This window comes from Juglans regia, chromosome 3 (assembly GCF_001411555.2).
Source record: "Juglans regia cultivar Chandler chromosome 3, Walnut 2.0, whole genome shotgun sequence".
Classification (NCBI taxonomy): domain Eukaryota; kingdom Viridiplantae; phylum Streptophyta; class Magnoliopsida; order Fagales; family Juglandaceae; genus Juglans; species Juglans regia.
This window is the reverse complement of record NC_049903.1, coordinates 8,903,655-8,917,095: the sequence shown is the minus strand read 5'-3', so window position 1 is coordinate 8,917,095 and position 13,441 is coordinate 8,903,655. Positions and strand designations below refer to the sequence as shown.

Here is a 13,441-nt window from a genome sequence, read left to right as displayed (position 1 = left end):
TGCCTTTGAACCAAAAATAACACAAATCCCACTAAATCCGAATCAACCTCTACAATCTAGGATTGAACCAAAATCAATTGAACTTAATCGGTTTTGATGGTCCGTTTGATCTAGCGAGTGTTTTGAACAATCCCAATGACAACTAGACCAATTGATTTGATTGAAATTGAACAACTATACCATAATTTTATATCATTTCAACAAATAATTTTGGAGGAAATTGATTAAAACATAATAACGTACAGTACTGTATACAAAATCACACGGAGACAGTGACAGAGAGAGAGAACATGAAAAGACAAAAAAATCCCTCCACATTCATTGAATTGAACGAACTCCAATAAGACAGCATTTCACGAATGGTATGTGCGATAGCATATCCTCTGTGTGTGTGTATATAACTATATATTCCGTAAGTTTTTTTTTTTTTTTGATGGGATATATTCCGTAAGTTAGTTAATCAGGTTCGGTACTATAATTGAATCGGTTCGGCCCATTTTGGTTTGGGATTGGACAATTTAGTAAAATCCACGCTTTATTTTTTCTTTTATTTCCTTTTATTTTTATTATTATATAAAAATTATTTTATAAAATTCATACAAAGACTAAGTTTCTTTTCTATTATTATTGTCTTCGAATTAACAATTAGTATCTTCTCTTCCATAAATAAACAATGATGATAGCGATGTCACCAATTTAATCCGATACAAGGAATCAAGAGTATCATATGCAATTATCAAGAAAAATAATGCTGCTATTCATGTCCCAAAGCTTCCAAAAGCCCATTTCTCCGTTTCCAAAATCTCAACGACCAGAAAGTTGATTGACGAATTGAACAATATAAGAGTCGACGAGTTCACAAACACAATCCCAATTCTACAAAATATCAATTTTACTACCACACCATTTGTTGATGATATTAAAGCACACAACTCAACTACTTTTCCCACCACCCAGCTCTATTCCCTCTTAGAGGCCGAGGCTGACAGAGTCGAGATGCACACCAACATTCGAAAGCAGCGTGACAACTGGAATACCCTTCTTCTAAACTCCATCAATATGATTACTCTCACTGCCGCAATCATGGCTGGTGTTGCTGCGATTGGTGGCGCCGGAATGCACCTTCTGGCTCTCAAGTTGTCGTCTACTCTCATGTATTCTGCAGCCATAGGGATGCAGCTTGTGATGAACAAAATTCAGCCTTCACAACTTGCAGAAGAACAACGTAATGCTACCAGATTGTTCAAGCAACTCTGGAGCCAAATAGAAACTATGCTCGCTCTTGGGGCAACAACAGAAGAAGATGTGAAGGACATGATGGAAAGGATTTTGGCCCTTGACCGAGCCTACCCCCTTCCCTTGCTAGGAGCAATGCTTGACAATTTCCCCGCAAAGTTTGAGCTTGCTACTTGGTGGCCTTCACACCAATTACTCCGAAAGAAAACTAAATCACATGAAAGAAAACAACGAGAGAATAATGGGTGGAGTGAGGAACTTGAAGTGGAAATGCGGGACGTCGTTGAAGTGGTGAAGAGAAAGGACAGTAAGGACTACGAAAGGCTGGGCAACCTGGTGTTGAAGATTAACAAGATCTTATCCAACTCGGGTCCATTACTCACAGGGATTGCAGCTGTTGGCTCTGCATGTGTTGGTAATGGGTCATGGGCTGCAATCGTAGCTATGGCGGCAGGGCCTTTGGCTACCAGTGCGAATGCCTTCCAGCACGGTGGGCAAGTTGGAATGGTGATCGAGATGTACCGAAACAACGGTGGATTTTTCCATCTATTGCATGAAACAATTGAAGCCACACTCGAGGAAAGGGACTTGGAGAAAAGAGAGAACGGGGAGTTGTTTGAAATGAAATGAAGGTGGCTTTGCAACTGGGGAGAAGCTTGTTGCAGCTCGGAGAACTTGCTAGAAAGTCTGCTTCTTGTCGTACTGATGGAACTGCATGCCATAGACGAATTCGCTAGCAAGCTTTTTTAGTTCAAGCTAGACTTCATGCACAATTGTTATTTGATTCTTTGGTTGTTCATATATATAACCAATTCTTTGCACATTGATCTCTAACGTAAAAAAATGTTAATTAATCTTCAAATTTCATCTCAGTGGCACCAGTGCTAAAATTAAGCCAAGTTGATTCTATATATAATTACTTTATTTATTTTTCCCAGCTGGGCCTTTCATTCATATAATTACTTGAACTTCTTATTACAGAATTTATTGAATTGTGGTCGAGTTGCAAAGGATGCACAAATTATAACTTCATAACTTTATACATCACTCACCCACAAAACACTTTTTAATTTTAAATTTTCAACTTTTTCACTTAATTATTATTCTAATACTAAAATCAATACAATTTTTACTAACTTCAAAATCAAATAATATAAAAAAATCATATTTAAAGAGTTTTATTTTATTTTATAATATTTTTATTCAACTTTTTTTTTCTCATTTCCCAAGACTCAATAAAATATCTTCACTTAAATTATTTCAATCTATAATTGTTGGAAAAAAGATATAGTTTATCTGCGGCGATTTATTAAGTTTTTGCAACAATAAATATTGCCGCAATTGACTTTTCTCAACGATTTAATTTTAAATAGAAACGACATTTTCGGCGATTTTTCATACATTTGTGATAGACTACAATGAAATACATTTGTGACAGACTACAATTGCCAGAAATAGTATCTTTTTGCGACAATTTTTGAGTTCACTGAAGTTGGTTAGAAATGACACTTTAATTTCGTCGAAAATGTAGCGAATTAAAAATCGTCGAAATTGATCAAATGCAGCGATTTTTGAGAGTATTTGTGACAATTTTGAGCTCTGAAAAATGCTTGATTTCTTGTAGTGAGACATCCTATATTGATTAAATTTTGCTACTCATCATCTCCACACATCATATTTATTTTTATTTTTTTATTCTTTTTAAATTAATTGATTTTTTCTACTCATCATCTATATACTTATATATATTTGATAAGAGAAAAAAAAAATTATGTGTAGGGTGAAGAGAATGAATAGAATTTTTCATATTGATTAGTTGAATACTGAATATTCAAGAGATCATCATGTGGTCCGGACTGGACAGCTCACGTTAGTTATATGATATGTTGGGTTAGGTACTGTTTGTTTTTATTTTTAATACATGTGGTTGGAAATTAATGGCCCCCAGGATATTCGATTGAAAATAACTAAAAATATACATGATTTTACTCTTACTTTCAATATATATGCATGTGAGCTAGGGAAGATAAACCAATGAGATCAAGAAATTAACAGTTTATGAAGAAACAAGCAAATTAAAGAAGTTGGAATATTAATTATATATTGTCTTTAAATTACACTAGTACACTACCAACAATTGGCCGGATTCTTTCAAAAATTTATTGGGTAATATATATGCATCAATAATTAGGAAAGCTAGATATGAAAAATAATAAAAGATATAAGTAATTGGCTCCTTCGGACTCTTTTAAAATGAACAATGGTGATGGTGATCGAGATCACCAATTTAATCCTATATTATAAGAGAGAGATTCAATCTACTTATAATTTCTATTTGAATTATAGGGTTTAAGAGAGATAATTATATAAAGTGAACCCTACAATATTTATGGTTGTCCGAGTGAATTTTTCAAATAATACTAAATGCTTCATAAATAATATTGTGGGTTCAAATTTATATATATTTTTCTCCCATAGTATGATCTGAAGTTTAAATATAAACTCTAAGGGATCTTTTTTTTATTTTTTTTATTTTATATATATGCAAGGAGATGGAGGGTTTCGAATCCTAAATTTTTCATTTGAAGAACTGGATCATATGCCATCAAGTCACCAAGCACTTGACAAACTCTAAGTGATTTAAATTAACAATGGAGTATCATATTTGATTATAAAAAATAATAATAAAAAGGAAGGGGAATAAAGTTTTTTAATCAATGCATGGTGCCTATAATAAAAGGGCTGTGCTGCGCATCAGTCGGAAGTCGCAGCACACCATATAGATTTTTTTTTTCTACTCAATTCACTAAGTGTGCGCCGACTTCAATAAACAGTAGGCTGATATTTATATTTTCTCGTAATAAAAACATGCAGGTTAATTTAGGCCCATGTCAAGAAGTAGAAGCATAAAAGCAAAAACTGTATTAGTGCCAAAGCATGTAAGAAATAAAAACGACAGCTCCCAACGAGGCAAACTTGTATTAGGCTACTAGTTTTTACCACGTCGCATGAGAGACCCAACATCACGCGCGAGGAACGAAATGTTGAACTTGAAATTTATAACGAAAAAGGGAATGGCCGGGTCAGCCAATATACCGAGTCCACTGGTCAGCCAGTCAATAATATTAATTTCCGTATAACCTGATCCCTTCTTCTAGCTCTACTTCCTTGGTATAAATAAGACTCAACCTAGGGTTGCAACCTGACTTGGTATAATCGGGTTTGTGCCCGACCCGACCCATAAACATCTAAGGCACAAACCGACCTGACAAAATAAAGTCGGGTCGAACCCGTACGACCAAGAAAAAAAAAAGCAGCTACTGCACATCGATCTACTAAATCTCTCTTTCATACAAAATCTCTCCATGATCTGAATCTCAGATCTATAATCATCCTCAAATTCAAGAAAAACCCAAAAAATACTAGCAAAATGGAAGAGCCACTTGCAGAAGAAAAACGAAGAAAAAAATAAAATAAAGAGAGAAAAAGGGAAACGAAAACATCGCCATCGCCATCATCAACATGCTGCGTTTGGAGTTTCTCAAAACTCATCTCTAACCTTCACTTTGTAGCTTCAACAGAAGAATAACATGACTCAGATTTAACGATGTCAAACTTTCAACCGCAGGAGCAACCACTCTTTTTCCCTCCATAGAAATGTCAAACCCTGATTTCTCAATCTTTTTAATCACAAGCTTATCGAGTTCCCCACGCAATTGCTGCAAAAACCCATTACACAGTCACTTCATCAAAGTCATGGAAAGAGAAAGAAAATGAAAGGAAACTTCATTTGAAGAGGCATTCAAACAAAAAATCTCGAGAGACAAATGTACCCGTATTAACTCTAGAACATTCTTCGATGCAGAGAAATGTAGGTAACCACTGTTATTTTTCTCTTATCTTTTGTTTTTCCTCCAGACAGCATCCCAACTCTCTCTATATTTCTCTCCTCCCAATTGCCTCTCTTTCCATTTTTTTTTCTGCACACGCTCTTCACTCTGTTTTTTCTCTCTCTCTCTGTTGCCCACTCTTCCTCTGTGATTGCCGATGCTGGCCACCACCTCATCCCACCAAAACACAGCCGCAAGTCACGTCTCAGACCGATGACTTCTACACCGCACCGCCGAGCACTGCGTCTCTCTGCTCTGTGCCCAATGCCAGGTTTTGTCGCTCCTTCACTCTGCAGTGGCTCTGTTTATTCCAACCGAAGCAAATACTTCATTTAATACTCCTGGTGGGCGATCGATGCACTGGAATGATGACGAAAATAAAGAAATGGATTTGTCTAAAACGGAGACCAAAGGATGACGAAGAAGAAGACAATAATATTCGAGAAAGGTTGCGATGCCATCTCGCTGGCTTGCTCAGTAGATCCAAAACCAAGTCATGCGGAAGGAGAACAGAGCATGAACAGGGAAGGAGAAGATGCAGGGGCTAGGGTTCGTGTAGAAGTGAAAGAAAAGTTAAATAGACGAGTTGCAAATTGGCTCGACATTCATTGGATTCAACAGTATCGAAACCGATTATTGGTTTCAACCCGACTTTATCAAGTCGAATCCAATCTTGTGGGATGGGTTAATCGGCCCATCAGACTTTTTGCACAGCCCTAACTCAACTTGCTTCCCCACCATGCACAATTGCATTCTCAACTTTCCCTCCTGCTCCAGCTCCAAGTCACAGCTAGCCACATAAACAAACTCTGCGATACAACCTCTGTCAATTATGGCTTCCTTACAAGCTTCAGCTCGACTTTGCACAAGTGATTGAACTCAAAAATCCACAAAAAGAAACACCTCTCTTTTACTTGAAATCTCTCAAACACACAAAAACTATTAGATGAAATAATATGAATTTTTTATATATCACGTTTGACTAAACCAAAGCACCTATTTATAAGCTAGTAAAACTTGCTAATAATTATAGAAGTAACCGAAGTGTTAAATTCTGCAAAAGTTAACGCACGAAATAATGATTTGAAAAAGGCTAAGTAGGGGTGTAAATTTAAACCGGAAAATGGGTCCGGACAAGACTGAACCGGACCTGTTGGTTTGGTTTTGAACCGGTCCGGCCCGGTTCCTATATTATGAAAACTGGCAGGATCCGATCCGGTTTCGGTTCCCTAGTTTTCGGGACCAGACCGGACCGGTTGAAAAATATATATAAATTAATTTTATATATTATACAAAATATTTATATATATAATTTATATATATAATATATAATTATATATTAAATTTTCATATTATAATTTATAAATTATAACATAAAATGTTAATCTTAAATATGAACATTTGTAATTTGTTTGATCATATGTTATTAATATAATTATATATAATATAATGTTATTATAATTTATAAAATAAAAGTTTAAGCTTAAAGATGAAAATTTAATTGATCATATGCTTTAAACATAATATATATATATTAAATTATAAATAACATCTTATCATAAGAAGTAATACTTTATTATATATTTTTTATATTTTAAAAAAATCAAAAAATCGGATCAAAAACTGGAGGTACCGGTTTAGAAAGGTAATCGGGGCGTAATCGGTTTTAAAAAATATAAAACAGGTACATACCGGTTCAATTCTAGATTTTGTCTAAAACCGGACCGAACTGGACTGGTTACACCCCTACGGCTAAGCCTTAAAACAAAACCGTAAAAAATTATAATCAATCAAATGTTAAAAATACTGCAATGATGGATTTCTTAAGCTGGAGCTATTTTTCCGTCAGTCAAAAGAAGGATAACGTATATACATGAGTTAAAGTCATAGCTGGAAAACTAGCACCTCAATAGCCATAAATGCAATGCATGTCTACTGAATGAAAATGTACAACATAAAATCAATCAAATTTATTACAAACGGCTTTCAAGATAAATACAAAATATATTAATATAAGAAAATCTGCAACGACATGCAAATAAAAATCTATATTAATGCTTTAACCCAAACATTGCAATTTAAAAGATAATTGTTACAAAATAAATTTTTATTAAAATGTAACAACAGGGATGCTGCTTGTGATGAACAAAATTCAGCCTTCACAACTTGCAGAAGAACATCGCAATGCTATCAAATTGTTCAAGCAACTCTTGAGCCAAATAGAAACTATGCTCGCTCTTGGGGCAATAACTGAAGAAGATGTGAAGGACGTGATTGAAAAGGTTTTGGCCCTTGACCGAGCCTACCGGCTACCGCCTTCCCTTGCTAGGAGCAATGCTTGTCAAATTCCCTGCAAAGTTTGAGCCTGCTACTTGGTGGCCTTCACACCAATTACTCCAAAAGAAAACTAAATCACATGAAAGAAAACAATGAGAGAACGATGGGTGGACTGGAGAACTTGAAGTGGAAATGCATGACATCGTTGAAGTGGTGAAGAGAAATGACAGTAAGGACTACGAAAGGCTAGGCAACCTGTTGTTAAAGATTTAACAAGATATTAGTCATCTCAGGTCCATTGCTCAAAGGGATTGTAGCTGTCGGCTCTGCTTGTGTTGGTAATGGATCATGGGTTGCAATCGTGCGGGGGCTTTCGCTACCAATGCGAATGCCTTCCAGCATGGTGGGCAAGTTGGAATGGTGTTCGAGATGTACCGAAACAGCAGTGGTCTATTGCAAGAAACAATTGAAGCCACACTCGATGAAAGAGACTTGGAGAAAAGAGAGAACGGAGAGTTGTTTGAAATGAAGGTGGCATTGCAACTAGGGAGAAGCTTGTCACATCTCATAGAACTTGCTAGAAAGCCAGCTTCTTATCCTTTAGGCGGAACTGCAATAAATGAATTCGCTAGCAAGCTTTTTTAATTCAAGATCGATTTCTTGCACATATAATATTCTTTGATTCTTTGATTGTTCATACAACTAATTCTTTTGTACAATCACCAACGTAGAAAGAGTGTTAATTTAATCTCAATTCATCTATTTTCTTAGTTTCTTCATATAATTACTTGAATTAATTATTACGAATTATTAAATGAATATTAGTCAAGTTGCAAGCATGCACAGATGATATATAACTTGACGACCGTGGCTGAGATCGATAGAGAGAGCTCCTGCATGCAGTAATATATTCCCATTTGAAGAACACGGAATTTTATATTGATTAGTTCAACACTGAATATTCAAGAGATGTGGTGGGGACTGGACTGGATGGCTTAGATTTTATCTTTAATACATGGTTGGAATTGGCCCTCGGATTGAAGGTCAGCTCTATTGAAAATTCAAATCATTCGCAGGTCAATTATAGTCACTGTACACCTATGCCGTAACCCACGGCAGTTTCAAATGCCATTAATTATTTAAGACTTAACAATTAAACAATAATTAATAATAATAATCACTTAATTTGTTAAATCATTAATTATTTCAAAATTTTAATTAAACTGCATAAATTCACCTGTTGAATTTTAAGAAAAGAGAAATTATACAGCTATAAAGAGATTTTACAAAAAAAAAAACTCACAAACTAACATGATTTTTATATGATAGATTAGATTTACTTTACAATAAAAATAATTTTATGATTTAACATATCACACTAAATTACGTTAATTTGTAAGTTTATTTTTCATGATTAAAACATTTATTTTTAAAAAATTTCCTATTTTAATGCAAGGCTTTTTTGACTGTGTTAAGACAATAAGCTGTCGTTTTTATAATCTAAGTAGTCGTCTCACCGAACTTTTTTCACAACTATTGCACGCATGTCGATTGGGTGGCTGTTGTTGGGGACTCCCGTTATTGTATTTTAAAATATTCTTGTAAGCGAATTCATGCATCAAACAACACACTGATACTAACATGTAACGCATATATTTAATGAAATAATGTGAATTGAAATGAAAATAATTTTCATAAGATAAATGACTTTCTTCTTCTTTCAAAATTTTTCTTATTTTATTTTTCTTTTCAATAAAAAAAATTATGTTACCGTCAGTATATAGTTTAATACGCTAAACTATTTATACCTAATAAGACTCAATTAAAAATCCCAATCGCTCCCAGCGGGATGACCATCGTTTTCCTTAACTATTATTAACATTTATTTATTGTTGATCTGTACGTTAATTAATAACTTTGCCTTTCCCACTTTGAAAACATTGACTATATATTTATATATAGCATTTTACGGGTAGCATTTTCTTTCCTTATCATTACAAGAAAACGTAACATTTACGGCTACTTTTATTTCCACATAAATATTGTCACAAAAAAAATTGTTTTACTGTTTGTATTTAATTTTTGTGTCAATCAGAGAAATCATCGAAATGATTGACTATTTCCAGCGACTTTTATACGCTAGAAATGTTATGGTCTAAAATAAGTTTTTTTCATAATTCTAGTATTGTCCTAATAAAATATTTACTGTTACAATTTTATTTGCGGCGATTATTCATCATCGCAGTTGAGTTCGCTTCAAAATATATATATTTTTTGGTATTTGAATTATTACGGCAACTTATAAGTCGCCGTAATAAGGTGTGTACAGTAAAATCCGCGCCTTATTTTCTTGAACTTTCCCAATTCTCTCTCTCTCTCTCTCTCTCTCTCTCTCTCTCTCTCTCTCCACGGGGGTTCTGATTGCCAGCGCTGCCATGATCTGCTCACCGCCTTCTCGCTGAACACCCCCCCTTTTATTCTCTCTACATACGCCCTGAATGCATGTAAATATTGCTTGAGATTTCTTGTTTGTTTGGCCAACGTAGGCCACTAAAAACACCAATAGAAGTGGGCAAAGTGCAAACAACAGTTTTACAAACTCAGTATCAACTTCCTTCTACAATCTAGGATTGAACCAAAATCAATTGAAATTATTCGGTCCAATTCCAATGCCAACTAACTAGACCAATTGATTTGAATGAAATTGAACAACTATACCCAGAATAATATCATTTCAACAAATAATTTTGGAGGAAATTGATTAAAACATAATAATGTACAGTACTGTATACAAGAGTATAAAATCACATAGAGAGAGAGAGAGAGAGAGAGAGAGAGAGTGAATTGAACGAACTCCAATAAGACAACATTTCACGAATGGTATGTGCGATAGCATATCCTCTGTGTGTATCAGTAAGTTAATAATATTAATTTGTATATAGTAAGCGGCTTGAATTTTTTTAAAGAGAGTGAAATTTAATATCTCAGTTTAAACTGGTTTCGTTTGAATATTAATTTCATTATATTTTTTATTATATTATTTTTTATTACATTAACAATATATATATAATATTCTCAATTTCCGTCATATTATTCTTTTATTTTTCACTAGCATTTCATTCGTGAGAAATATTTTAATCACAACGAGATCTCATAAAAATAATTTTACAAATTAATATAACTTGATGATGTGGTACTTTGGATCATAAAACTACTTTTATTATAAAATAAATTTAACGTATTATATGAAATTATATCAATTTGTGAATTTATTTTTGTAAGGTTTCTTTGCAGTAACACTTATCTTCGATCATAATTATAGAAATTTCTTAATACTGTAGGTAAGGAGATTTCCCCCACTTCATAAGCCCACTGGGCTTCAACCCGACACCAGGCCACCAGGGCCCAAGAAGTAAGTCGCTTAGAAGGGAAAGTAAACAATGATGTTTGATGGGACGGACAGTCCTGACGTCGCTCAACCGTACTCCACTGATGGGACTTGTACAAGACAGAACGAGAAAGACGGAGAACATTTGATCTTCTAATATGAGAGCATCAACAGACTACCGAAGACACTAGTAGAATAAAGCAAATCGAGGAAACATGTCGCATTAATAACACCACCACCCGAACTACATGTCACATTAATGATACTATTGCAAAGGCACACCGCATTAAAAGACTAGCAAAATGAACAATGAAAAAGACACGAACTCCATGAGGGCAGACACGATCATTCCCCCTCCAGGCTTCCGGTAAAATAATAATTTTCAGGTACAAAAAAACTCTCTGATCCTTAGACTCATTTATTATTTTATAAATTTCTAAAAGAAAATACTAACTTTAGCATTGGAGACTTCCCAATCCTAACGCCATCGTCTTCCAATTGCCTTTTTCTCTTAGTTTTTTTATTTGAATTTTAAGACTTAAAAAGTCTGAAAGAGATAATTATTTAAAGTAGGCATCACAATATTTATTATTGTTGGAGTAAATTTTTGAGCAATTCTAAATCCTTAATAAAAGATCTAAATCAATAAGTGAGTATCATTATCGAAAAAATAATAAGAAGGAAGTGTAATAAAGTTTTTTAATTAATGCATTGTACTGCCATGATTAATAAAAACATGTCGGTTAATTTCGGCCATCATGTCAAGAAGCAGAAGGCCAGTACGTAGTAACGACAGAAATCATGTTATTTGTATCAAGTCTACTAGTTTTTACCACGTCGCATGGGAGACCCAACATCACGCGCGAGGAACGAAATGTTGAACTTGAAATTTATAACGAGAAAGCGAATGGCCGGGTCAGCCAATATACCGAGTCAGCCAGTCAATAATATTCGGTTCCGTACAACCTGACCCCTTCTTCTAAGCTCTACTTCCGTGGTATAAATAAGACTCAACCCGCCCTGCATAATTGCATTCTCAACCTTTCCTTCTGCTCCTCCAACTCCAAGGCACAGCAAGCTACATAAACAAACCCTGCGATACAACCTCTGTCAATTATGGCTTCCTTACAAGCTTCAGCTCTCGGCCTATTACCTACTTCCACTTCTTCTTCTTCATGCTGTTCTTCCAGGAAAATTAATGCTGCTATTCATGTCCCAAAGCTTCCAAAAGCCCCTTTCTCCGTTCCCAAAATCCCAACGACAAGAAAGTTGATTGACGAATTGAACAATATAAGGGTCGACGGGTTAACAAGCACGATCCCAGTTTTACAAAACATCAATTTTACTACCACACCATTCGTCGATGATATTAAAGCACAAAACTCAATTGCTTTTGCCACCACCCAGCTCTATTCCCTCTTAGAGGCCGTGGCTGACAGAGTCGAGATGCATGCCAACATTGGAAAGCAGCGTGATAACTGGAATACCCTTTTTCTAAACTCCATCAACATGATTACTCTCACTGCCGCAACCATGGCTGGTGTTGCTGCGATCGGTGGCGCCGGAATGCCCCTTCTGGCTCTCAAGTTGTCATCCACTCTCTTGTATTCTGCAGCCACAGGGATGCTGCTTGGGAAGAACAAAATTCAGCCTTCACAACTTGCAGAAGAACAACGCAATGCTACCAGATTATTCAAGCAACTCCAGAGCCAAATAAAAACTATGCTTGCTCTTGGGGCAACAACGGAAGAAGATGTGAAGGACGTGATGCAAAGGGTTTTGGCCCTTGACCGAGCCTACCCCCTTCCCTTGCTAGGAGCAATGCTTGACAAATTCCCTGCAAAGTTTGAGCCTGCTACTTGGTGGCCTTCACACCAAGTACTCCAAAAGAAAACTAAATCACATGAAAGAAAACAACGAGGGAACAATGGGTGGAGTGAGGAACTTGAAGTGGAAATGCGGGACATCGTTGAAGTGGTGAAGAGAAATGACAGTAAGGACTACGAAAGGCTGGGCAACCTGGTGTTGAAGATTAATAAGATCTTATCCATCTCGGGTCCATTACTTACAGGGATTGCAGCTGTTGGCTCTGCATGTGTTGGTAATGGGTCATGGGCAGCAATCGTAGCCGTGGCTGCAGGGGCATTAGCTACCACTGCTAATGCCTTCCAGCACGGTGGGCAAGTTGGAATGGTGTTCGAGATGTACCGAAACAACGGTGGATTTTTCCAGCTATTGCAAGAAACAATCGAAGCCACACTCGACGAAGGAGACTTGGAGAAAAGAGAGAACGGGGAGTTGTTTGAAATGAAAGTGGCTTTGCAACTGGGGAGAAGCTTGTCACAACTCAGAGAACTTTCTAGAAAGTCAAATTCTTATCGTCTAGACGGAACTACCATAGACGAATTCGCTAGCAAGCTTTTTTAGTTCAAGCTAGACTTCATGCACAATTATTCTTTGATTCTTTGATTGGTCATATAACTAATTCGATCTTTTGTACAATCACCAACGCAGAAACAATGTTAATTTATAATCTCAATTCATCCATTTTCTTAGTTTCTTCATATAATTACTTGAATTTATTTTTACGAGTTATTAATTGAATATTAGTCAAGTTGCACGCATGCACAGATCATATATATATAACTTT

The 13,441-nt window shown here is 35.5% G+C and overlaps 1 protein-coding gene and 2 pseudogenes across 1 annotated transcript; all 3 read left to right on the top strand.

The window, feature by feature from the left end:
• The first annotated feature begins 359 nt into the window (after positions 1–359).
• On the top strand, positions 360–1,986 carry LOC109002843 (annotated as a pseudogene).
• A 5,269-nt stretch (positions 1,987–7,255) lies between these two features.
• On the top strand, positions 7,256–8,048 carry LOC109002849 (annotated as a pseudogene).
• A 3,801-nt stretch (positions 8,049–11,849) lies between these two features.
• LOC109002846 (probable F-box protein At4g22030) lies at positions 11,850–13,218 on the top strand. The gene has a single exon (XM_018980759.2). The coding sequence runs from the start codon at positions 11,908–11,910 to the stop codon at positions 13,216–13,218; it is 1,311 nt and encodes a 436-aa protein (XP_018836304.2). The 5' UTR covers positions 11,850–11,907.
• The last annotated feature ends 223 nt before the right edge of the window (positions 13,219–13,441 follow it).